This window comes from Anomaloglossus baeobatrachus, chromosome 6, assembly GCF_048569485.1.
Source record: "Anomaloglossus baeobatrachus isolate aAnoBae1 chromosome 6, aAnoBae1.hap1, whole genome shotgun sequence".
Taxonomy (NCBI): Eukaryota; Metazoa; Chordata; class Amphibia; order Anura; family Aromobatidae; genus Anomaloglossus; species Anomaloglossus baeobatrachus.
In genome coordinates this window covers 331,083,753-331,111,348 of record NC_134358.1, presented here as the reverse complement: position 1 = coordinate 331,111,348, position 27,596 = coordinate 331,083,753, and the positions used below count along the sequence as shown (strand labels likewise).

Sequence of the window (27,596 nt, the reverse complement as noted above, 5' to 3'; positions counted from 1 at the left end):
TCTGCCTCCGGAGGCCACACAAAGTATTACACTTTAAAAAGTGTAACCCCTCCCCTCTGCCTATACACCCTCCCGTGGATCACGGGCTCCTCAGTTTTATGCTTTGTGTGGAAGGAGGCACACATCCACTCATGCATTCTCATATTAGTTATGTCGGTTGGAAGAAAAGAGGGCCCCCACGGGGCCCCCGGCATGTTCCCTTCTCACCCCACTATGTCGGCGGTGTTGTTAAGGTTGAGGTACCCATTGCGGGTACAAAGGCTGGAGCCACATGCCGTCTCCTTCACCATCCCTTAGCGGCTCTGGGAGAAGTGGGATCCTGAACCGTCATCCAGTTGCTGGGACCGTGCTCCCTCCGCAGCCCCTGTGGGAATCTGCCGGACCGGAGTCTATTCAACCTCAGGGACCGGGCCCTGCAACTCTAAGGTACTCTGTGTCCCCATTGGGGAATATGCAGGAGCGCACCTTCTTCCCGGACGCTGCGGCAGCTGCTGAATTGAGAAGACCGGCGGACTTCCGCGCCGACCGTGCCTGCTTGTCGGGCGCGGTCTCAAATTTAGTCCCCGGCTTCATCGCGGCCTAGTCGCAAAAATCCCGCCCCCGGGCCTGCCTGTCAGGGGTAAGGGCGGGACTGCCGACCTGACGTCGGATGTGAGGGCTGGAGCATCCTGCATGTTTCCTCCCCCCTCACTGATCACTGTGGGGACCCCAGATTCCCGCACTTTCCTGGCGCCGCCCACGGCTCCACTCCTCCCCTGAGATCTCCGGCAGCCATTTTTTGGGCATTCTGCCGGTGGAGGATTCTCAGGAACAGCTCTGCAGCTCCAGGGGACCTAAAGCTGGGAATCTGGAGGCACACACTCCGCTTGTTATATATATGTTATATATAATTTCTGTTCAGTCGGGCTGTATACCCTGTTTTTGCCCATATACCCTCAGTGATCATTCTCCTAGGAGACAACAGCATGTCGTCCACAAGGAGCAAAGCTGTTAAGGCACAGGGGTTTTTTGCGGCCTGTACCTCTTGTGGGGCTATGTTACCTGCGGGTTCCACCTACCCTCACTGTGAGCAATGCTCGACCCCTGTTTCACTTGCTCAGCCGGAGCCTCGGTCACTAGTGGACCCCTCGGCTCATGTAGACCCCCCTGCTCCCCCTGTCCAGGCGGCAGGGACAGAGTTCTCCTCTTTTGCTGAGAAACTCTGAGTCACTTTCACAATCCATGGCTCAGTCTATGGACAAATGGTCTGCCAAGCTGCTAGAAGCTTTGCAGTCCAGACCGGTCCTTACACAGGCCCCGGCCCCTGTTGGATCGTCACCTCAAGGCCCCTCTCGGTCTGAGCCGCAGAGCGCTCCCAGGTTGGGCCCTAGGTCCCACGCGGAGGACTCCTGCCAGGACCACAGTCCTAGACAGGCTAAGCGGGCTCGCTGGGAATCTTCCCCGACTTCTTCACGCTGCTCGGGTTCCCAGCTTGAGGACTCTCTGGAGGACGAGGCGGACGTCGCAGCTCAGGGTTCTGACCCTGACGTCGCCCTTAACCTTGATACACCTGAGGGGGACGCATTAGTGAATGATCTTATCTCGTCCATCAACCAGGTGTTGGATCTCTCTCCCCCGCCTCCTACTGTGGAGGAGTTGGCGTCTCAGCAGGAGAAACACCAGTTTCGGTTCCCCAAACGTACACGTAGTGCGTTCTTCGATCACTCGAACTTCAGAGACGCTGTCCAGAAGCCCAGAGCGGTTCCGGACAAGCGCTTTACTAAGCGCCTCACTGACACACGTTACCCCTTCCCCGCTGAAGTCGTTAAGGGGTGGGCTCAATGTCCCAAGGTGGATCCTCCAGTCTCTAGATTGGCGGCTAGATCTGTGGTATCGGTGGCAGATGGCTCATCGCTAAAGGATGCCACTGACACGCAGATAGAGCTCCTGGTGAAGTCCATCTTTGAGGCCACGGGCGCGTATTTTGCCCCGGCCTTTGCAGCCGTGTGGGCACTCCAAGCTATCTCGGCTTGTCTGACTGAGATTAATGCTGTCACACGTAATTCTGCTCCGCAAGTTGCGTCTTTGACTTCTCAAGCGTCAGCTTTTTCTTCCTACGCCATGAACGCAGTCCTAGACTCGGCTAGCCGTACAGCTGTGGCATCCGCTAACTCTGTGGCAGTCCGCAGGGCCATGTGGCTGCGCGAATGGAAGGCAGACTCGGCCTCCAAGAGGTTCTTAACCGGTTTGCCGTTTTCTGGCGAACGCTTGTTTGGCGAACGATTGGATGAAATTATTAAGGAATCCAAGGGAAAGGACTCCTCCTTACCCCAGTCCAGACCTAACAGACCTCAACAACGGAAAATACAATCGAGGTTTCGGTCCTTTCGTCCCTCCGCCAAGCCCCAATCCTCTTCGTCCAGCAGGCAGGAGAAAGGCCAGAGGAACTCCTATGCGTGGCGGTCCAAGTCACGCCCCCAAAAGGCAGCAGGAGGCACTGCCTCCAAGGCGGCCTTCTCATGACTCTCGGCATCCCCTAACCGCATCCTCGGTCGGTGGCAGGCTCTCCCGCTTTGGCGACGCCTGGTTGCCACATGTCCAAGACCGATGGGTGAGAGACATTCTGTCTCACGGTTACAGGATAGAGTTCAGCTCCCGTCCTGCGGCTCGTTTCTTCAGAACCTCTCCGCCCCCCGCTCAGGCCGACGCACTTTTTCAGGCGGTGGACGCTCTGAAGACAGAAGGAGTTGTGACCCCCGTTCCCCTTCAGGAACGTGGTCACGGCTTTTACTCCAACTTGTTCGTGGTGCCAAAAAAGGACGGATCATTCCGTCCCGTTCTGGACCTCAAACTGCTCAACAGACACGTGAGAACCAGAAGGTTTCGGATGGAATCTCTCCGCTCGGTCATCGCCTCGATGTCACAAGGAGACTTCCTAGCATCGATCGACATCAAAGATGCTTATCTCCACGTGCCGATCGCACCCGAACATCAACGCTTCTTGCGTTTCGCCATCAGGGACGAACACCTTCAGTTCGTGGCATTGCCTTTCGGCCTGGCGACAGCCCCACGGGTTTTCACCAAAGTCATGGCATCCGTCGTGGCGGTCCTACACTCTCAGGGCCACTCGGTGATTCCCTACCTAGACGATCTCCTAGTCAGGGCCCCTTCTCGGGTGGCGTGTCAACACAGCCTTACAGTCGCTCTGACGACTCTCCAGCAGTTCGGGTGGATCATCAACTTCCCAAAATCCAAGTTGACACCGACCCAATCACTGACTTACCTCGGGATGGAGTTTCATACACAGTCAGCGGTAGTCAAGCTACCGCGGGACAAACAGCTTTCTCTGCAGGCAGGGGTGCAATCACTTCTTCGGAGTCAGTCACACCCCTTAAGGCGCCTCATGCACTTCCTAGGGAAGATGGTGGCAGCGATGGAGGCAGTGCCGTTCGCGCAATTCCATCTACGGCAGCTCCAATGGGACATTCTCCGCAAATGGGACAGGAGGTCGGCTTCCCTCGACAGGAATGTCCCTCTTTCCCTTGCAACCAAGACGTCACTTCAGTGGTGGCTCCTTCCCAACTCTCTATCGCAGGGAAAATCCTTCCTACCCCCAACCTGGGCTGTGGTCACCACGGACGCGAGCCTGTCAGGGTGGGGGCGTTTTTTCTCCACCACAGGGCTCAGGGAACCTGGACTCCGAGAGAGTCCTCCCTTCAGATCAATGTTCTGGAAATAAGGGCAGTGTATCTAGCCCTATTGGCTTTTCAGCGGTGGCTGGAGGGCAGGCAGCTCCGTATCCAGTCGGACAACGCCACTGCCGTCCCATACATCAACCGCCAAGGCGGCACTCGCAGTCGTCAAGCCTTCCAGGAAGTCCGGGCGGATTCTGCAGTGGGTGGAAGCCACAGCCTCCACCATCTCCGCAGTTCACATCCCGGGCGTAGAAAACTGGGAAGCAGATTTTCTCAGTCGTCAGGGCATGGATGCGGGGGAATGGTCTCTGCACCCAGAAGTGTTTCGAGAGATCTGTCGCCGCTGGGGAACGCCGGACGTCGATCTCATGGCGTCAGGGCACAACAACAAATTCCTGGCATTCATGGCACGGTCTCAGGATCACAGAGCTCTGGCGGCGGACGCGTTAGTTCAGGACTGGTAGCAGTTCCGACTGCCTTATGTGTTTCCTCCTCTGGCGATGCTGCCCAGAGTGTTACGCAAGATCAGGTCCGACTGCCGTCGCGCCATTCTCGTCGCTCCAGACTGGCCGAGGCGGTCGTGGTACCCGGATCTGTGGCATCTCATGGTGGGTCAGCCGTGGGCGCTTCCAGACCGCCCAGACTTACTGTCACAAGGGCCATTTTTCCATCTGATTTCTGTGGCCCTCAACCTGACTGTGTGGCCATTGAGTCCTGGCTCCTAGCGTCTTCAGGGTTATCTCAGGATGTCATTGCCACCATGAGACAAGCCAGGAAGCCAACGTCCGCCAAGATCTATTACAGGTCTTGGCAAATCTTCTTATCCTGGTGCTCTGATAACGGTTTCTCTCCATGGCCGTTTGCCTTACCCACTTTTCTTTCATTCCTCCAATCCGGAATGGACAAGGGTTTGTCACTCGGCTCTCTCAAGGGCCAAGTATCGGCGCTCTCCGTATTTTTTCAAAAGCGTCTAGCCAGGCTTCCGCAGGTCCGCACGTTCCTGCAGGGAGTTTGCCACATAGTCCCACCTTACAAGCGTCCGCTGGAACCCTGGGATCTTAACAGGGTGCTAACGGCTCTTCAGAAACCACCTTTCGAGCCGCTGCGGGATGTCTCTTTATCACGTCTTTCGCAAAAGGTGGCCTTTCTAGTGGCAATTACATCACTCCGGAGAGTGTCTGAGCTTGCAGCGCTGTCATGCAAAGCACCCTTCCTGGTGTTTCACCAGGATAAGGTGGTTCTGCGTCCGGTTCCGGAATTTCTCCCTAAGGTGGTATCTACTTTTCATCTCAATCAGGATATCTCCTTACCTTCATTTTGCCCTAATCCAATTCACCAATGTGAAAAGGATTTGCGCTCTTTGGATCTGGTGAGAGCACTACGGCTCTACGTGTCTCGCACTGCGCCTCTGCGTCGTTCAGATGCGCTCTTTGTCCTTGTCGCTGGCCAGCGTAAGGGTTCGCAGGCTTCCAAGTCAACCTTGGCTCGGTGGATCAAGGAACCGATTTCTTGAGGCCTACCGTTCTTCTGGGCTTCCGCTTCCTTCAGGGCTGAAAGCCCATTCTACCAGAGCCGTAGGTGCGTCCTGGGCATTGCGGCACAGGGCTACGGCTCAGCAGGTGTGTCGGGCAGCGACGTGGTCTAGTCTGCACACTTTCACGAAGCACTATCAAGTGCATACCTATGCTTCGGCAGACACCAGTCTAGGTAGGCAAGTCCTTCAGGCGGCGGTTGCCCACCTGTAAGAGGAGGGCCGTTCGGCTCTTTTTATTGAGGTATTCTTTTACCCACCCAGGGACTGCTTTTGGACGTCCCAATTGTCTGGGTCTCCCAATGGAGCGACAAAGAAGGGAATTTTGTTTACTTACCGTAAATTCCTTTTCTTCTAGCTCCTATTGGGAGGCCCAGCACCCGCCCCTGTTCCCTTCGGGCTGGTTGTTCTTTTGTGTACACATGTTGTTCATGTTGAATTGTTCTTTTGGTTCATGGTTCAGTTCTCCGAACATCCTTCGGATTGAATTTACCCTAGACCAATTTATAAGTTTTCTCCTTTCTGCTTTTGCACCAAAACTGAGGAGCCCGTGAGGCACGGGAGGGTGTATAGGCAGAGGGGAGGGGTTACACTTTTTAAAGTGTAATACTTTGTGTGGCCTCCGGAGGCAGAAGCTATACACCCGATTTTCTGGGTCTCCCAATAGGAGCTAGAAGAAAAGGAATTTACGGCAAGTAAACAAAATTCCCTTCTTTCCGTACACGAGCAGTGATTCCGCACACGAGCAGTGATTCCGCACACGAGCAGTGATTCCGCACACGAGCAGTGATTCCGCACACGAGCAGTGATTCCGCACACGAGCAGTGATTCCGCACACGAGCAGTGATTCCGCACACGAGCAGTGATTCCGCACACGAGCAGTGATTCCGCACACGAGCAGTGATTCCGCACACGAGCAGTGATTCCGCACACGAGCAGTTGTTTTCCGCACACGAGCAGTGATTCCGCACACGAGCAGTGATTCCGCACACGAGCAGTTGTTTTCCGCACACGAGCAGTTGTTTTCCGCACACGAGCAGTTGTTTTCCGCACACGAGCAGTTGTTTTCCGTACACGAGCAGTTGTTTTCCGCACACGAGCAGTTGTTTTCCGCACACAAGTAATGTCATCTCTTTTTCCAGGAAGTGAAAAGCACAAACTGCAGATTATGCCGGAAGAGGAGCATCTGGAGCCCATTCTTCAGCACCTGGCTGTGACTGTGGAGAGTGTCACCGGGGTACCGATTGCCTCACAGAAGCTTATCTACAAGGGTACATTTCTAATGTGTTTTACGGTCTGTATGGCATTTGGCGTAAATAAGGGGAAAGCCCAGGGCTGCGCCATGACAGCTTCTTGTGCTGACGGTAAGGTATGTGGAGAGCCTGATATCCAGCATGGCTCTGTAAATTGCATACTATAAAAGCAGTACAACTATAAGGGGTATTATACTACATTAGCTACTACACAACTGCTGAAGCGGCACCATAATGAAAGATGGTTTCTGGACGTCCCTATCTAGCGTAAACAGTTTCTTGTGATTTTTTTTTTTACCAAATTAAAGACTAAACATAACTAATTTGACTCCACTATTTTCATGTGTCAGTTTGAGGCTGCATAAACTGCAGCAGCCCTGAGCTGGTATCCGTGTGTGCTGTGTACTATGCAATCATGATTTTAGAAGTTTTATTACACCAAATTCTTATTTCATAATACACTGTTTTCACGCAACAAGGGAAATCGCTCAAGGAATTGGAAAAGACACTTTCATCGCTGGGTATCAAGAATGGCTGTAAAATAATGCTGATTGGAAAGAAGGTAAATCTTGTCTTATTTGTTCATCTATTTAGCTTCTGGTTGTTCTTAGTGAACCATAAATATTCCTTCTAGAAAGGTTATTGTCACGTAATTAGATGTTATGAATTATCTAGGCTTTGCAATAACTTTGAGACCTTTCAGCTCCATCATCTGTGACCTTTTTTCTTTTTTGTTGTGCCCAGTGGTTGCTGGAAGTGTTTCTATGATCAGTAAGGGACTTCATAGCAGTCAAAGATGTTCCTCACCATTGATGTCTATGGCATGCACTGAAAAGAACCAAGCAAGCAGGATTATTCTTACTGTAACTTCCATAGACTTCAATGGAATAGATGCCCACCACCTCCATTGTACTCAGTGGAACATTTGGTGGACTAGAGTCTCTGAATGGGCACTAACTTTGTGTTTTCTGTAACTGCTGTAGGTTGGAACTGCTTTTAATTCTTCAGGTATATACAGTATATTGCATGATACATGCGTTTTGAGATAAATATAGGCTATAATGATACTGTAGCTATTTAATACATGGATATGTAATACTTATTTTGTGAAGTTTCCAGCTAAGGGCCAGACTTTGCATGTTCACTGTTTCAATGTTTTTGAGAGCAAAAGTTCTTTTAGATGTGTACAGACACCTTTGGCTATGTGTTGTTTTTTTGCCGCCTTTTTGCTCATTTTTGGGTGCAGTTTTGGTCTCAAAACTGCATGAATTTCCTTCCCCAGCAAAGTCTATGAGATTTCATTTTTGCTGTTTGCACAGTGGATTTTTATTTGGCTGCGTCTTTGTGGTGACCACAAATATGCAGCATTTCAATTCTTTAGGCGTTTTTCACCCATTGAATTCAATGAGGTTTGGAAAACTGCAATGAAAAACGCAAGTTATTTAAGGCTGCTTTCACATCCAGCAGTTTTTTGCCAGTCGGCAAAAAAAAGCAAAACGCATCTGTCCAGATCCTATGGTTTAATGTGCAACCGCAATTGTTATTTTACCGTATCCTTCTGCAGTGGGACACAGAATTTATTGGCCGGCACTGGAGTCAGCTGACTCCTGATCTCACAGCTCGCTCACGCTGCGATAGATGGAGGTTAACAACAGTCACTGGCTGCTGCCGATCACGTGTGACCGTGTGCGGGCTGTGTGGTCAGGAGTTCAGCTGAGTTCAGATCAGCTGACTTCAGTGTCGGCCGATTACTTGTTTTGTGTCCCCCCTGCATCCATCGCAGCGTGTGCGGGCTTTGAGGTCAGCTGACTCCAGTGCCGGAATGAACTCAGCTGACCTCACAGCCCGCATATACTGCGATTGATGCAGGGGGACACAGAACAAGTAATCGGACGACCCTGGAGTCAGCTGATCTGTTTTGTTTTTTTTTGCCCAAAAACAAACAAAAAAAAATAATAATGACGTGGGCTTCGCCATATTTTTTGTATGCTAGCCAGGTACAGCAGGCAGATACGGGCTGCCTCCAGCTGCCTATTTGTACCCAGCTGGGAACCAAAAATAAAGTGAAGCCCTTTTTTTAATTATTTTAATGAATTTCATGAAATAATTAAAAAGAAAAAATGACAGGGGCTTCACCCAATTTTTGTGTGCAACTAGGCAGCTGGAGAATGGAATCCGCAGTGCAGGGTAGCCCAAGCTTTCTGCTCCCCCCCATCCCTCCCCACCACTGCAAATTGCAGTCCGCAGCCACACTAGAAAATGGCGCTTTCATAGAAGCGTCATCTTTTGGCGCTGTATCCAACTCTTCCAGCCTGGTGCCGGGTGGCACGCTGGGTAATAAGGGGTTAATACCAGCTTTGTTTTATTAGCTGATATAAGGCTCGAGATTCTTAATGTCAGGCAAAGTTTGACCCAGCCATTAAGAATCTCCAATAAAGGGTTAAAAAAAGACATCACAAAGAGAAAAAATATTTTATTAGAAATACACAGACACACTTCGAGACTCCATCTTTATTACTCCCTCTCACCCCTCCATGATCCTGGTCTTCTTTCTTCTGTCTTTTTTCTTCAACTGATGCAGCTGCACTAGAAAGCACGGGGAGGAACTGCTTTCTGGGCATACTCAGTACTGAAAACAGGATCCTGCCTACCAGAATGCGGTGACTTCTGCCGCAATATGAAGGATCCGGTGAGATGCAGTATTTTGTCGGAGGTCAAATATGCTACAAGTAGCGTTTTTGAAAAAAGATAAAATACTGCATCTCACCGGATCCAGTGTATGCCGCACGCAACTGCAAGTGAACGCATATTGCCACGATTCCATTGCAAATGTATTGAAATGACAGCGCATTTGTAAAGGATCTGGTCATATGCGTTTTGCGTTTTTTTGCTAAGCGTCAAAAAACCGCTGATGTGAAAGCAGCCTAACGTGTTTTGGAGCATTTTTCTGATAAGACTCCGGGTCAGCGGGGATTGATCGCTAGTATTTGGCCAGATACTGCTCTCCATATAAAGTTTATGGGGACCAGAATCGGGCATAAAGGGGTAGGAGCAAGCGTTTCATACTCGCCGATCACCAGTCGGCTGTCCTTGCTCACCGGTAGCTGTGATTGGTTGCAGGTTGACCCGCCCCCACGCTGAGTGACAGCTGTCTGACTGCAGCCAATTACAGATGCCGGTGGGCGGGTCTATATCGTACAGTAAATTATATAAAGAAATAAAAAAAAGACATGTGGTCCCCCACAATTCTGATAACCAGCCAAGATAACGTCTCGCAGCGGGGGGCTGGTATTCTCAGGCTGGGGAGACCTACGTTATTGGAAGCCATCCCAGCCCATAAATATCAGCCAGCAGCCGCCCAGAATTGCCGCATCCATTAGATGCGACAGTCCCAAGACTTTTCCCGGCTCATCCCGATTGCCCTTGTGTGGTGGCAGTCGGGGTAATAAGGAGTTAATGGCAGCAGCCCATAGCTGCCACTAAGCCTAGCTTAGTGATGGCAGGCATCTATGAGACACCCCCTCATCACTAAGCTGTAAGTGAAAGTAAATAAACACCCAATCACCCAAAAAATCCTTTATTTGAAATAAAACAGAAATAAGCCCCCTCTTTCACCACTTTCTTAACCCCTAAAACACCTCTCCAGGCCCGACAATCCACACGAGGTCCTACGACGTATCCACCTTTGCTACATCTGACAATCACAGCGAGCGGCGATAGAACATGACTGTTCACTGTGAGGGTCAGGCCGCAAGTGAAGTGAGCCGCGCGGGATCAGCATTGATTTCAGCTGTCACCGCACATCACCTGACTGAAGTCACCGCTGCTATCACGCTCACTTCAGTTGCAGCAGGATTTGTGGTAGCAGGTGGAGGACTCCAGCTATCACCACACATCACCTGACTGGAGTCCTTCACCTGTTACCGCAAATCAGGCCGCAACTGAAGTGAACGACGCGATATCAGTGGTGACTTCAGTCAGGTGATGTGCGGTGACAGCTGGAGTCCTCCACTTGTGACCGCATATCATGCCGCGGCTGAAGTTAGCCGTGAGATCAGCGGTGACGTTACTCATGTGGTTTCCGGTGACAGGTGGAGGACTCCAGCTGTCACTGCACCTCACCTGAGTGACGTCCGTGCTTATCTCGCAGCTCACTTCAGTAGACGCCTGACAGGTGGAGGACTCCTGCGTTTTTTTTTTTTAGGCCAAAAATGCTGCTCTTTGTAGTTACCGCAAAGATAAAAACGCTGCATCTTTGTGGTAAAAAAAAAAGATGCAGCGTGCGCACATAGCCTTTATCTGTTTTTATTCACAAAACGTAACATTTGTTGCCCCATTTACATTTGTGACAAAACATACCAAAATAAAACCTGAATTTACAAATAAAACTAAAATGTTATTACACGCCTATAACAATTTATATTGTGTGTGCAGACGCCTGGCACATGCCAAATGCCAACAAGCACATTGTGCCTATTTTTGCAGTTTTGTGTCAAAACATAATGTGTTTAGAAGAAAAAAAAAAACACGCCAATTTATATTTATGGCTAAAAGGCAGACCCATGCCAAGCATTAGATATCCAGGACCTCCTAGAAATAAATTATGTACAGGGATGTTTCATGCCATTTTGTAAACATCCCCACACAAGCGAACAATCTACAGTGCCTACAAGTAGTATTCAACCCCCTGCAGATTTAGCAGGTTTGATAAGAAGCGAATAAGTTACAGCCTGCAAACTTAAAACGAGAGCAGGATTTATTAACAGATGCATAAATCTTACAAACCAACAAGTTATGTTGCTCAGTTAAATTTTAATAAATTTTCAACATAAAAGTGTGGGTCAATTATTATTCAACCCCTAGGTTTAATATTTTGTGGAATAACCCTTGTTTGCAATTACAGCTAATAATCGTCTTTTATAAGACCTGATCAGGCCGGCACAGGTCTCTGGAGTTATCTTGGCCCACTCCTCCATGCAGATCTTCTCCAAGTTATCTAGGTTCTTTGGGTGTCTCATGTGGACTTTAATCTTGAGCTCCTTCCACAAGTTTTCAATTGGGTTAAGGTCAGGAGACTGACTAGGCCACTGCAACACCTTGATTTTTTTCCCTCTTGAACCAGGCCTTGGTTTTCTTGGCTGTGTGCTTTGGTTCGTTGTCTTGTTGGAAGATGAAATGACGACCCATCTTAAGATCCTTGATGGAGGAGCGGAGGTTCTTGGCCAAAATCTCCAGGTAAGCCGTGCTATCCATCTTCCCATGGATGCGGAACAGATGGCCAGGCCCCTTGGCTGAGAAACAGCCCCACAGCATGATGCTGCCACCACCATGCTTGACTGTAGGGATGGTATTCTTGGGGTCGTATGCAGTGCCATCCAGTCTCCAAACGTCACGTGTGTGGTTGTCACCAAAGATCTCGATCTTGGTCTCATCAGACCAGAGAACCTTGAACCAGTCTGTCTGAGTCCTCCAAGTGATCATGAGCAAACTGTAGACGAGCCTTGACATGACGCTTTGAAAGTAAAGGTACCTTACGGGCTCGTCTGGAACGGAGACCATTGCGGTGGAGTACGTTACTTATGGTATTGACTGAAACCAATGTCCCCACTGCCATGAGATCTTCCCGGAGCTCCTTCCTTGTTGTCCTTGGGTTAGCCTTGACTCTTCGGACAAGCCTGGCCTCGGCACGGGTGGAAACTTTCAAAGGCTGTCCAGGTCGTGGAAGGCTAACAGTAGTTCCATAAGCCTTCCACTTCCGGATGATGCTCCCAACAGTGGAGACAGGTAGGCCCAACTCCTTGGAAAGTGTTTTGTACCCCTTGCCAGCCTTGTGAGCTTCCACGATCTTGTCTCTGATGGCCTTGGAATGCTCCTTTGTCTTTCCCATGTTGACCATGTATGAGTGCTGTTCACAAGTTTGGGGAGGGTCTTAATTAGTCAGAAAAGGCTGGAAAAAGAGATAATTAATCCAAAGATGTGAAGCTCATTGTTCTTTGTGCCTGAAATACTTCTTAATACTTTAGGGGAACCAAACAGAATTCTTGTGGTTTGAGGGGTTGAATAATAAATGACCCTCTGAATAAACTTTTCACAATTTAAAAAAGAAAAAATAAATAACATTCTTTTTTGCTGCAGTGCATTTCACACTTCCAGGCTGATCTACAGTCCAAATGTCACAATGCCAAGTTAATTCCGAATGTGTAAACCTGCTAAATCTGCAGGGGGTTGAATACTACTTGTAGGCACTGTATATAGCAGAATATCCTTTAGGTAAGGACTCAACAGATGGTCTTCACAAATGGGCAATTAGATGTGCAATAGCACATCTCAAAAACCAGACCAGCACTTCTCTCAATCGTTGGTATGAGAGGAGGATAACATAAGGAAAAGGTCTTGTCATTACCCTTAGGGGTACTTTGCACACTACGACATCGCAGGTGCGATGTCGGTGGGGTCAAATCGAAAGTGACGCACATCCGGCGTCACTGTCGACATCGGAGTATGTGAATCCTTTTTGATACGATTATCGAGCGCAAAAGCGCCGTAATCGTATCATCGGTGTAGTGTCTGACATTTCCATAATTTCGCTGCAGCGACGGTACGATGTTGTTCCTCGTTCCCCTGCAGCAGCACACATCGCTGTGTATGAAGCCGCATGAGCGAGGAACATCACCTTACCTCAGTCCCGGCTGCAATGAGGAAGGAGGTGGGCGGGATGTTTACGTCCCGCTCATCTCTGCCCCTCTGCTTTTATTGGCCGCCTGCCGTGTGACGTCACTGTGACTTTGCACGACCCACCCCCTTAGGAAGGCGGCGGTTCGCCGGCCAGAGCGACGTCGCAGAGCAGGTAAGTGCATATGAAGCTGCCGTAGCGATAATGTTTGCTACGGCAGCTATCACAAGATATCGCAGCTGTGACGGGGGCGGGTACTATCGCGCTCGGCATCACAGCAATTGGCCTGCGATGTCGTAGTGTGCAAAGTACCCCTTAGAGTATGTGTACACAGTGCATTTTTTGATGCAGATTTCCATGCACTTTTGAGAAATTTGCACCAATATCTGCATGCCTATCCTGTACCCAGCAAAGTGTATGAGATTTCTGAAGTGCTGAGCACACGTTGCTTTTTTTTTCCTTGCGGATTTTGGAAATCTGTTTCTGTCTTGAGAAATCGATCTGTTCTAATCCTATGCAACTAAGGTGCAAGTGCGTGGGAGTGGGACACTGCGGCGCGCCTGCCCGCTGACCATCTGCCTCCTGTGTATGACTGACAGGTCACTCTTCTTTCAGTGACTTGCATCCCCTGACTTCGACACGTCTTCACTGCTGCTTGTTCCCGCAGCACTCGTCTCATTTGTGGGTGGCACGTGAGCAGATCGTTGTATGGGGTCTAACAATGTCATGCGGAGCTTACTGCCCTTTTTATGCCCAAGGTACTGACGAAGCTTGTGAGAGATCTGTCAGGAAAGGCAGGTCACTGAAATGAGTGACTTGTCAGTCAGACACAGCAGGCAGGGTGGGGAAGAAGGAGAAAGGACAGGAAAGCTGCAAATACAATGTCCTACCCCGGTGCTCCTGTGGCTTATTTGCATATGATATTAAACACTGGATTTCTCCAGGATAGCAAGATGAATTTCAACAATCAAGGTATGTATTTAATCAGCATGAAAGGTATTTGTAACATGCATGTCATTTGTTTAAGATATAAAATATTCATGACAGGTTCCTTGTAATCACTAAGTGATAAAATCATGGTCATTATCAGTTGGGTAACACTGTAATCATCCAATCTCAGTTTTAAGGAAATAATGACATTTTCTTCCAACAGAATTATTGCAATCACACATGTTTTGTTATACACATATTGTAGCAAAACAAAAAAAAAGAAAAGAAGGCAGATTGGACATAATTTCACACTAAACTTTAATAATGGGCCTGACAAAATTGTTGCTTTTGGGAGAAGGCAGCCTTCAAATCTGAGAGACCTGGAGAAGTTTGCAAAAGAAGAGTGGTCCAAAATGCCAGTTGAGAGGTGTAAGAAGCTTGTTTATAGTTATAGGAAGCGATTGATTGCAGTTATTTAATCCTAAGGGTGTGCAACCAAATATTAAGTTGAAGATGCCAATAATTTTATCCTGCCCATTTTTGGTGTATTGTGTGAAATTATGTTCAATTTGTAATAATTTTCTGGGAGAAATACTTTATTTTCGTGAACAATTTCAAGGGTGCCAACACTTTTGGGCATGACTTTGTGTGGGTGTATATTATATGTATAGAATGTATATATTATATGTAATTGGGGCCTCATTGAATGTTTGGGATCTCATGGCATCTTACATGCTGTGTACTGTGTATTTATGTTGGTATTTCTTTTTCGCTCCTAATTGGGAGACCCAGACAGCGGGTGTATAGCTACTGCCTCTGGAGGCCGCACAAAGAACTACACTCAAAAGTGTAAGGCCCCTCCCCTTCTGGCTATACACCCTCCCGTAGGAGTACGGATTCCTCAGTTTTAGCTTTGTGCGCAGGAGGTCAGACACGCACGCATAGCTCCATTGTTTTTAGTCAGCAGCAGCTGCTGACTATGTCGGATGGAAGAAAAGAGGGCCCATACAGGGCTCCCAGCATGCTCCCTTCTCACCCCACTGTATGTCGGAGGTGTTTGTAAGGTTGAGGTACCCATTGCGGGTACGGCGGCAGGAGCCCACATGCTGATTCCTTCCCCATCCCTTTTTACAGGGCTCTGGGTGAAGTGGGATTTACTGGTCTCCAGGCACTGAGACCGTGCTCCATCTACAGCCCCTGGAGAAGATGCTGGATGGAGCGGAGTACATCAGGGACATGGCCCTGCTTCCTCAAGGTACTCTGTGTCCCCGTGCATTTGGCGCTCACACCGCAGCATGCTGGGTGTTGTAGTGCGCCGGGGGACATCAGCGCTACGGCGCTTGTGCCATGGCCTCATTCAGCTTTGCTGAAGCAGGCACACTTCTGGGAATCGGTCGCGCCGGCCGCTGGGACTGCGGCGCGGCTGGCACTTGTGGTGCGCCGGGGACTTCAGCGCGGCCCGCGCTTTTACGGCGGCCGCGCTGATAACTCGAGTCCCCGGCTTTTGCGGCCTGCTTCCGTTCGTTCCCGCCCCCAGACCTGCCAGTCAGGAGAGGGGCGGGACGCTGGCCACTTCTGGGAATCGGTCGCGCCGGCCGCTGGGACTGCGGCGCGGCTGGCACTTGTGGTGCGCCGGGGACTTCAGCGCGGCCCGCGCTTTTACGGCGGCCGCGCTGATAACTCGAGTCCCCGGCTTTTGCGGCCTGCTTCCGTTCGTTCCCGCCCCCAGACCTGCCAGTCAGGAGAGGGGCGGGACGCTGGCCAGTGCATCAGCGCCGAGGGCTGGAGTCGTTTTTACATACTCCAGCCCTCACAATCGGCACAGAGGGGACACTGTTTCCCGCACTTTTGTTTGGAAACTCCCACGGACCGCCCCTCTCCACAGACGCCGGCAGCCATTCCTGCTGACACGCTGAGCTGCAGAGGGGAGCCGGGGAGACCCAGACAAGGAATTCTGCGCCTCTTACCCGCTATTCAGCGGGCGGTAAGCAGCCCTCAGGGCTCACTCCCTCTTGTGCCAGTAGTATTCTTAGTATTTTGTTTCTACAAATACTTGGTATTACATAGCGCTGGTCGCCCTTTGGCTATAGACTCTCTCACATTGCAGAGAGCCAGCAGCATGTCGTCCGTAAAACGCAAGGGTGCCAAGTCACAGACATTATATGCTTCCTGCACCGCATGTGGGACTTTTCTACCGGCAGGCTCCACGGACCCCCATTGTGTGCAGTGCTCGGCCCCTGCGGCGCTTGCACAGTCGGGACCTCTGCTGGACGTGACCCAGGGTGTACCACCTGTGAATGCTGTCCAGGTGTCAGGAACTGAGTTTGCAGCTTTTGCTGACAGAATGTCTCTCACTATGTCACAAATTCTTGACACATTGCGAGCTAGGCCTGTACTTCAGGCCACGGACACTGTGCAATCATTGCCCCCTGGTCCCCCTCAGCTGAATTACCTCCAAGCTCCGGGACGGGCATATACACCTCAGGGTGAAGACTCTGACTCGGACGATGGCCCCGGGCAGCCTAAGCGGGCTCGCTATGACGGGCCTTCACATTCATCTCAATGGTCAGAATCCCAGCGAGATGAATCTATGGGTGATGAGGCGGACGTAACTGATCAGGATTCTGATCCTGGGACCGCTCTCAATCTAGATACACCAGATGGTGACGCCATAGTTAATGATCTTATATTTAACATCAATAAGATGTTAAATATTTCCCCACCAGCTCCTCTTGTAGAGGAGTCAGCTTCGCAGCACGAGAGAATCCATTTCAGATACCCTAAGCGTACATTAAGCACTTTTCTGGACCACGCTGACTTTAGAGACGCAATCCAGAAACCCCACGCTTATCCTGAAAGGCGTTTTCCTAAACGGCTTAAAGATACACGCTACCCTTTTCCCCCTGAGGTGGTCAAGGGTTGGACCCAGTGTCCAAAAGTGGATCCTCCAATTTCCAGGCTTGCAGCTAGATCCTTGGTTGCAGTTGAAGATGGAGCGGCACTTAAAGATGCCACTGACAGGCAGATGGAGCTCTGGCTGAAATCCATCTATGAAGCGATTGGAGCGTCATTAGCGCCTTCTTTTGCGGCCGTATGGGCACTCCAAGCTATCTCAGCCGGGCTTGCGCGAGTCGACTCAGTCACACGTGCATTTGCCCCGCAGGTAGCACCATTGACCTCGCAAATGGCGGCATTCGCGTCGTACGCGATTAATGCTGTTCTTGACGCTACAAGCCGCACGGCAGTGGCGTCAGCCAACTCCGTTGTTTTGCGTAGGGCCCTGTGGTTGAGACATTGGAAAGCAGATTCTCATTCCAAGAAGTGCTTAACCAATTTGCCTTTTTCTCGTGACCGATTGTTTGGAGAGCGTTTGGATGAAATCATCAAACACTCCAAGGGTAAGGACTCATCCTTACCGCAACACAGACAAAACAAACCCCAACAGAGGAAGGGTCAGTCTGGTTATCGGTCCTTTCGAGGACCGGGCAGGTCCCAATTCGCCTCGTCAAAAAAGACTCAAAAAGACCAGAGACGCTCAGATTCTTGGAGGTCTCAGTCACGCCCAAAAAGGACAGCCGGAGGAACCGTTGCCAAGACTGCGTCCTCCTGACTTGCGGTCTCCGATTCCCACACCCGCGGTCGGTGGGAGGCTTTCCCACTTTGGCGACATTTGGCTGTCACGCGTCAAAGACCGTTGGGTGAGGGATATTCTGTCTCACGGGTACAGGATAGAGTTCAGTTCTCGTCCGCCAACTCGTTTCTTCAGAACTTCTCCACCACCAGCCGATGCTCTGTTGCAGGCGGTGGCCGCTCTAAAGGCGGAAGGAGTGGTGACCTCCGTCCCTCTTCAGGAACAAGGTCACGGTTTTTACTCCAATCTGTTTGTGGTCCCAAAAAAGGACGGATCGTATCGACCCGTCCTGGATCTAAAGTTGCTCAACAGACACGTAAAAGTCAGGAGGTTCCGGATGGAATCCCTACGCTCCGTCATAGCCTCAATGTCTCAAGGAGATTTTCTAGCATCAATAGATATCAAAGATGCGTATCTCCACGTGCCGATTGCACCAGAGCATCAGCGTTTCCTACGCTTCGTCATACACGACGAACACCTACAGTTCGTAGCGTTACCTTTCGGTCTGGCAACAGCCCCCCGGGTCTTCACCAAAGTCATGGCAGCAGTAGTAGCTGTTCTGCACTCGCAGGGTCACTCGGTCATCCCGTATCTAGACGACCTGCTTATAAAGGCACCCTCTCAAGAGGCATGCCAACACAGTCTGAAGGTGGCACTAGACACTCTCCAGAGTTTCGGGTGGATTATCAACTTTCCAAAGTCTCATCTAACCCCGACCCAATCTCTGACTTATCTTGGCATGGAGTTTCATACTCTCTCAGCGATAGTGAGGCTTCCACTGGACAAGCAGTGCTCGCTACGGACTGGAGTGCAATCTCTCCTTCAGAGCCAGTCGCACTCACTGAGGCGCCTCATGCATTTCCTAGGAAAGATGGTAGCAGCAATGGAGGCAGTCCCGTTCGCGCAGTTTCATCTGCGCCCTCTACAATGGGACATTCTACGCCAATGGGATGGGAAATCGACGTCCCTCGACAGGACTGTCTCCCTCTCTCAGACTGCCAAGGACTCTCTGCGTTGGTGGCTTCTCCCCACCTCATTGTCACAGGGAAAGTCGTTCCTTCCCCCGTCCTGGGCAGTGGTCACGACGGATGCGAGCCTATCAGGGTGGGGAGCGGTGTTTCTCCACCACAGGGCTCAGGGGACGTGGACTCAGGAAGAGTCCACCCTGCAGATCAATGTTCTGGAAATCAGAGCAATCTATCTTGCCCTGCGAGCCTTCCAACAATGGCTGGAAGGCAAGCAGATTCGGATTCAGTCGGACAATTCCACGGCGGTGGCGTACATCAACCACCAAGGGGGAACACGCAGTCGCCAAGCTTTTCAAGAAGTCCAGCGGATTTTGACGTGGGTGGAAAGCAGAGCGTCCACCATATCCGCAGTTCACATCCCAGGCGTGGAAAACTGGGAAGCAGACTTTCTCAGTCGCCAGGGCATGGACGCAGGAGAATGGTCCCTTCACCCGGACGTGTTTCAGCAGATCTGTTGCCGCTGGGGGATGCCGGACGTCGATCTGATGGCGTCACGGCACAACAACAAGGTCCCAGTTTTCATGGCACGGTCTCACGATCACCGAGCGCTGGCGGCAGACGCCTTGGTTCAGGATTGGTCGCAATTCCGACTCCCCTATGTGTTCCCACCTCTAGCATTGTTACCCAGAGTTCTCCGGAAAATCAAGTCCGACTGCCATCGAGCCATACTCGTCGCTCCAGATTGGCCAAGAAGGTCGTGGTACCCGGATCTGTGGCATCTCACGGTAGGCCAACCGTGGACACTACCAAACCGTCCAGATTTGCTGTCTCAAGGGCCGTTTTTCCATCTGAATTCTGCGGCCCTGAACCTGACTGTGTGGCCATTGAGTCCTGGATCCTAGCGGCCTCAGGTTTATCTCATGAAGTTGTTGCCACAATGAGACAGGCTAGAAAACCATCCTCAGCTAAGATCTATCACAGGACGTGGAAGATATTCTTAGCGTAGTGCTTGGCTCAAGGGTTTTCTCCCTGGCCATTTGCATTGCCAATTTTTCTTTCCTTCCTGCAGTCTGGGTTGGAAAAAGGTTTGTCGCTTAGCTCGCTTAAGGGTCAAGTCTCCGCGCTATCCGTATTCTTTCAGAAGCGCTTGGCACGGCTTTCTAAAGTACGCACGTTTCTCCAAGGAGTTTGTCATATCGTTCCTCCTTACAGACGGCCATTGGAACCCTGGGATCTGAACAAGGTTCTCATTGCTCTCCAGAAGCCGCCTTTCGAGCCTTTGAAAGAGGTTCCCCTTTCTCGGCTTTCACAAAAGGTAGTTTTTCTTGTGGCGGTCACGTCTCTTCGAAGAGTGTCCGAGCTAGCGGCGTTATCTTGCAAATCTCCCTTCCTGGTGTTTCACCAAGACAAGGTAGTACTGCGTCCAATTCCAGAGTTTTCTCCCAAGGTGGTTTCTTCCTTTCATCTCAATCAGGATATCACTTTGCCATCTTTGTGTCCGCATCCAGTTCACCAATTTGAAAAGGGTTTACATCTGTTGGACCTGGTGAGAGCACTCAGGATTTACATTTCTCGCACGGCGTCTCTACGCCGTTCTGATGCGCTCTTTGTCCTAGTCGCTGGTCAGCATAAGGGATCGCAAGCTTCCAAATCCACCCTGGCGCGGTGGATCAAGGAACCAATTCTTCACACATACCGTTCTACTGGGCTTCCGATCCCATCTGGACTGAAGGCCCATTCTACCAGAGCCGTGGGTGCGTCCTGGGCATTGCGGCATCAGGCTACGGCTCAGCAAGTGTGCCAGGCGGCTACCTGGTCGAGTCTGCACACGTTTACCAAACACTATCAAGTGCATACCTACGCTTCGGCAGATGCCAGCCTAGGTAGACAGGTCCTTCAGGCGGCGGTGGCCCACCTGTAGGAAGAGGCTGTCTGACAGCCCGTTCATGTGGTATCTTTTTACCCACCCAGGGACTGCTTTTGGACGTCCCACTGTCTGGGTCTCCCAATTAGGAGCGAAAAAGAAGAAGGGAATTTTGTTTACTTACCGTAAATTCCTTTTCTTCTAGCTCCAATTGGGAGACCCAGCACCCGCCCTATTTGTTCTTAGGGTTTCGTTTTTCGGGTGCACATGTTGTTCATGTTGTTTCTTAAGTTCTCCGATCTTGTTATCGGATTGAATTTGTTTTTGAAACTGTTATTGGCTTTCCTCCTTCTTGCTTTGGTACTAAAACTGAGGAATCCGTACTCCTACGGGAGGGTGTATAGCCAGAAGGGGAGGGGCCTTACACTTTTGAGTGTAGTTCTTTGTGCGGCCTCCAGAGGCAGTAGCTATACACCCGCTGTCTGGGTCTCCCAATTGGAGCTAGAAGAAAAGGAATTTACGGTAAGTAAACAAAATTCCCTTCTTCTCGCACTCTGGACCACATGACAAATTTCATATTGTGACATGGTTTTTTGTTCCATTTTAATTTGCATATGATCAAAAGAACTATCCAGGGGAAGAATCTGAATTAAAGAAGCTAAAGGATTTAGAAAAATCTGTTGAACAAATCGCAACCAAATTGGAAGATGTTAGCAAGGAGCTATCTGGACTCCAGAAGGTTATGTATCAACCAATATACATTAATATTTCTAGCTTTACTGGAACTATGTACTTTGTGCAGAGCAGAAGTCATGTGTTTTATCAGAATTAGTACTAGTTTATTAAATTGAGACACTCCAAGTAACTGTAATAGAGGTGCTTTTTTAACCATTTGTAAAACTTTAAGAGCCTGCCAAAATCTTTTAATTTTGTTCTTTAGGGTTTTCTTAGTAAAAGTCTTCAAGTGGAAGCACTTAATAAACTTGACAAAAGGATAAAGACAACTGTGGAGCAGTTCATGAAAGTCCTGGAACAGATGGATTCAATGGTAAGGAATTGTTTGGGTTAACAGCTGGTTAATAGTTGTAAGGGGCCACGGTCTGTCTTATGTTTTTCAGCACAACCGCAACTGATAGCAGAATACATCTATCAACAGTTTTGCCCACAATATGGCTGGAGATTGTTCCATTTTTCGTTTTTGTTTCTTACCTCCCCTTCTTCCAAGTGCCCTATCTTTTTTTTTTTTTTTTTAGTTCTCCATCAATATAGCCATATAAGGGCTTGTTTATTGCAGGACACGTTGTACTTTTGAATGACACCATTCATTATGCCACATATTAAACTGGAAAATGGGGAAAAAAAATTCCCAGTGCGATGAAATTGCAAAAAAAGTGCAATTGCACGATTGCTTTTTATTTTTATTATTTTATTGGTTCTTTATTTACCATGCTCACTATTTTAAAAAACTGATCGGCGATAGGATTCCCCGGGTCAGTATGATTTCGTAGATACCAAAAATGTATAGTTTTACTTTTTTTGTAAGTGGTAAAAAAAAAAAGATAAATAAATTGCGCTTTTGTTGCCATTTTCCGATATCTGTAACGTTCTCCTTTTTGGAATCTGGGCCTCAGTGAAGGCTTATTTTTTCCATCTTGAGCTGGCATTTTAAATTGTACAATTTTTGCATAGATATGATAGTTTGATCGCCTCCTATTGTATTTTAATGCAATGTTGCAGTGACCAAAAACCATGTAATTTTGCAGTTTGGAATTATTTTCTTGCTAAGCACTTAACTGATCAGATTAATTGATTTTATATTTTCATAAATCGGGCATTTCTAAAAAATGTTTTTTTATTTATTTTTTTTTAAAATTATTTTCAATGGGGAAAAGGGGAGTGATTTGAACTTTTAGAGGACTTTGTCCCTAGGGGACTTTATAGCTGCAGGGTCCGATTGCTTCTCCTGATCAGAGCGATGCTTCAGCACCAAGCGAGTCCGCATTAGAGGGACAGAGACATGGCCACTGACATACAGGTACTTGTTCGTGAAGTGGTTAATAGCTGGAAGGGGCCTGGGCCTGTCTTATTCATTGTACCGAGTATTACAGGGTAATGTAACAATATGAGAGAAAATATAATTTAATTAAATAATACTAATAAAATCATGACCTTAAGTGACTGTGCTATACATGTGCAAACCACATATAAAGTGCTAAAAATAGAGTTGATCTCACCCATTTGTTGCAGACCGGGGTTTCAATCTGAAAAACGTCAGGCGGCCATTTTCAGTTCCAGGTGGAAGGATTAGTCTATATTTGCCTGTCGTGCCCCATGTAAAGAAGCTACCACCCTGACAAGGGCAGAACCAAGGCGTGCTGCTACCTAGCCCCAAGGTTTTACCCTCCCGACGTGTTCCCTCATTATTAAACTGGATCCATCAGGGTACTGGGGAACTTTGAGGCTGCAATGGCAGACGTTCATTAATGATCCTGCATGGTGTATGCAGTACTGAACCATAGATCAGGGGCTTTAAGGGTCACTCAATCAGGATTAATGTATGGGAAGTTTGATTTTCAGCCTCTTACTTATGAGCTCATTGGATGAGCCGCAGCACCTTATGTTTTTCAAGAAAAAGAGTATATCCTTCAGGGATCGCCAAAGACTCAATGGTTTAGAAAAATAGAAAAACCTTTATTACAAAAGCAGCATACACATGTCCCAGCTTTGGGAGTGATAGGCGCACACAAAAGAACAAACATTAAAAACATTTAAAAGCAAGAGGCGTAATTCCCCAACACACCAAACTCCATACAATTATACGCATCGCATCAGTTGGTTTCCTGTCCTCGGAGGGTGAACCTCTGAAGCGGTACTCACCGGATCCAAGAAGAATTTCCCAGGCCTCGCTCGCCGAGGCAGCGGAAGGGTCCCTGCTACGCCTAGAGGGAGGGGTCCTGGAAGCGCCTCGGTGAGCCCAGGGTGGCTTTCACAACGCGTGCGGGAGCGAGCCGCGGCATCCACCTGGTGGTCCGTCGGGCTGCCGCGGTTCACATGTCACCGCAGTCACATGGTCAGGAAGAGGAAGTCACTTCTGGGCGCCGGTGGAGGCATCCTGGGGGAGGGGCTGTACTTGGCAGGTCCTGCAGTTATTTAAAAGTGCGGTCTGACTGCCAGTAGAGCACTTTTTCCTCCAGGCACACATGTCCCTCAGTGAAGATGGATCAGGCAGTGCAAGAGCAGCAGCACCAACCACACTATCACCTGCAGACAGGTCAGCAGCAGAAGCAATGTGGTAATGGTGTCATCCACTCTGGCGGGTGGTCCATGTGGAGTGCTAGTGGGACCAGCCAGCAGAGTCATGGCTCCAGCAAAGTGAATCCGGGAAAAAAGACTGAGTCCACTGCCTCCGGAGGAAACTCGTCACCTGACCCGATCTTATCCGGTATCGTCAGCAATGTCCTTTGGTAAATGATCTACGTGAAAGTTCGCATATAAAGGATTCCTCCTTTTTCTCCTATTATAGTTTTAGAAGCCCAAGAAAAGTCTTATGAAGACTAAGTACAGGGCGTGCACCCTCTGTAGGGAAGGGTTACCCAGCACCTGGCCCAAGAGTCTGTGCCAGTTTTGCATTCAGCAGATGATCTGTGCGGAAACCCTGTGCTTTGCCTCCTATCTAAAGGTCATCATTAGGTTTGAGGTGAAGAGCTCCCTTCAATCTTTATCCTATGGGAAAGAAGATAAAAGGAGGGGGCATGGAAAATCATCACCCCTATCAAGCGAATCTGATAGGACGGAAGGGGAATGCGAGTCCTCAGATTCCTCCCATTCGTCATCTTCCTCTGACACCGATACAGCGGCGCGCCATTGCTTCCCTCTAGAAGAGACAGGCTGGTTAGTGCTGTCAGGTCCACAATGGGCATAGTGAAGGAAAAATCCTGTAAGACACTGGAAGACGTCATGTTCGGGAGCCTTGAGCAAAAGAAGCTTTGAGCCTTTCCGATCAATGAGAAAATCAGTTCCCTTATCAAGATCGTATGGAAGAAACCGGAAAAACGAGGTTCTCTCCCATCATCCTTCAAGAGGAAATATCCATTCGTTGAATCCACCACAACATCATGGAATAAAGCCCCGAAGCTGCATGTGGCTATCTTGAAGGCGTCCAAAAGAACCACCTTACACTTCGAGGATTTAGGAATCTTGAAGGACCCGATGAATAAGAGAGCGGATAGCTTCCTAAAGGGGATCTGGGAAGTTTCAGCAGGGGCCCTAAAACCGGTAATTGCATCAACATGCATGGCCAGGTCCTTATCAGTCTGGCTGAATCATCTAGAGGAGCAACTTCATAGCAAGGGCGCCAGGGAGGACCTCCTATCTATGATCCCGTTGATGAGCGGCGTATCGGCATTCCTTCCCGATGCGTCAGCGGATTCAGTGAAGTTGGCAGCGAGATCGGTAGCACTGATGCAGTGCTACTGCAACAAATGCAGCTCGCAGGGCTCTCTGGCTCAAATGCTAGCTAGGAAATATGCAGGCTAAATTAAACCTATGCTCCATCCCCTGTGACGGGGATTTCCTGTTTATCCCCTTGGAAAAGGCCGGAGACAAGAAGGGGTTCCCAAGCATGTGCCTTTCATCTTAACAGGGTTCCTTTCGGAGAAGAAGAGGATCCTGTAGAAGACCCCCTAGAGACCAGGGGAGGTAAAACTTGGACCAAGGAAGAAAAGAGTGAGGCCTCATGTTTATGGCCCTGTGCGCACTAGAAAATGGAATTTTCTTAAGAAAATTCCGCAGGCTCTGAGAGATTTCCGCACCCACGGAAAAAAAAAACGCACCGAAATCCGCATGCGTTTTGTTGCTGGTTTTCCGCAGGTTGGTACATGTGTTTTAATGCATTCAATGAAATAAAGCACATAAGGGGGGAAAAAAAGGGTCATTTCCTTCTGATATGGATGGATGGATAATGGATGGCTGGATAATGGATGGATGGATGGATAGAAGGATAAATAGATAATCACTAGATAAGAGTCCCTGTGAGGACACATTGTCCTTTTAGAATAGAAGTATGCGTGTGGTCAGCATTGCCGTCAGAGGTTAAAGGGATGAGGGTCAGCCTGTTGGTTCACAGACCATACACCACACGTTGCATCAAATTGGCTGTCGTCGAAGAAGGAAGCCTCTTCTAAAGATGGTACCCAAGAAAGCCTTTAAAAAGTTTGCTGAAGACAAACAGATTAAGGAAATTGATTACTGGAATAATGTCCTGTGGTCTGATGAGACCAAGATAAACTTATTTGGTGTCAAGTGTGTGTGTGGCGGCAAACAGATGAGGAGTTCAAAGAAAAGTGTATCATGCTTACAGTCAAGCATGCTGGTGGGAGTGTCATGGTTTGGGGCTGCACTAGTGCTGTCAGCTGTGGGGAGCAATAGTTTATTGAGGGAACCATGAATGCCACCATTTAATGACATACTGAAGCAGAGCATGAATCCCCTCCCTTAGGCCTAAAACACACTTCCGCATAAAAAACGTACGTGTGACACGTTCAGTTTTTCGGGTCTGTTCCATTTTTTTATGGGCGTTTCTCCGGTACGTATGACATCCGTGTGTACGTGTCTGATGTCTGTGTTTGTGTAAAATACGTATGTGAGGTGTCCGTGTGATATCCGTTTTCAATGATGCGGTTTTTTGAAAAATTACGTAGACAAAGCATCATCATCAGATACTGGTGTGTTCAATTGGAACTAGTTGAACTGCAGGATTGGTAACGTGTTGGTGTTTTTTTGATTAAAAACGCACACTGACGATACGTGTAGCACACAGACATGCTACGTGTGCCCTCCGTGCAGGCACGGACCCATTGACTTTAGCGGGTTCGTGCCTGCGTGTTGACGGCCAAAAACTGACATGTTGTCCGTGTAGAAAAACGCACATACGTACTTACCACACGGACACATGTTCCATGTGATTTTACGTGTGTGCCATCTACCATAGGGTAACATTGGTCTACGTGTCTCCGGTACGCGCAAAAACGTACCAAACACTTACCGGAGGCATGGATGTGTGTTGCAGGCCTTAGGAAAAGGGACCACAGGGCTGTACTCCAAAAAAAAAAAAAAAATTTAAAACACCTAAAAGTTCAAATCACCCTCATTTTGGCCCAAAATAAAACAATAACAATAAACACACATTTCGAATCCCAGACTTAAGAAATGCCTGATCTATCAAAATATAAAATAATTTATTCTAATCTGTAAAGGGCTTAGTGATTTTAAAAAAAAAAAGAAGGGAATTTTGTTTACTTACCGTAAATTCCTTTTCTTCTAGCTCCTATTGGGAGACCCAGACAATTGGGTGTATAGCTTCTGCCTCCGGAGGCCACACAAAGTATTACACTTTAAAAAGTGTAACCCCTCCCCTCTGCCTATACACCCTCCCGTGGGCCACGGGCTCCTCAGTTTTGGTGCAAAAGCAGGAAGGAGGAAACTTATAAATTGGTCTAGGGTAAATTCAGTCCGAAGGATGTTCGGAGAACTGAAGACCATAACCCTAAAGAACAGCCAGCCCAAAGGGCACAGGGGTGGGTGCTGGGTCTCCCAATAGGAGCTAGAAGAAAAGGAATTTACGGTAAGTAAACAAAATTCCCTTCTTCTTTGTCGCTCCATTGGGAGACCCAGACAATTGGGACGTCCAAGAGCAGTCCCTGGGTGGGTAAAAGAATACCTCAATAAGAAGAGCCGAAAACGGCCCCCTTTACAGGTGGACAACCGCCGTCTGAAGGACTCGCCTACCTAGACTGGCGTCTGCCGAAGCATAGGTATGCACTTGATAGTGCTTTGTGAAAGTGTGCAGACTAGACCACGTAGCTGCCTGACACACCTGCTGAACCGTTGTCCGGTGCCGCAATGCCCAGGACGCACCTACAGCTCTGGTAGAATGGCCTTTCAGCCCTGAAGGGAGCGGAAGCTCCGAAGAACGGTAGGCCTCGAGAATCTGTTCCTTGATCCACCGAGCCAAGGTCGACTTGGAGGCCTGAGAGTCCATACGCTGGCCAGCGACAAGGACAAAAAGCGCATC

General features: G+C 49.0%; 1 protein-coding gene across 1 annotated transcript in view; it reads left to right on the top strand.

Moving 5' to 3' along the window:
- The window catches only part of BAG1 (BAG cochaperone 1), a 53,365-nt gene that overhangs the window by 11,563 nt on the left and 14,206 nt on the right, over positions 1-27,596 (top strand). The window contains exons 2-5 of the mRNA XM_075316540.1: positions 6,348-6,476; positions 6,938-7,020; positions 21,150-21,263; positions 21,465-21,572. Coding sequence (XP_075172655.1) covers positions 6,348-6,476; positions 6,938-7,020; positions 21,150-21,263; positions 21,465-21,572 — 434 coding nt within the window. The remainder of the gene's footprint in view (positions 1-6,347; positions 6,477-6,937; positions 7,021-21,149; positions 21,264-21,464; positions 21,573-27,596) is intronic.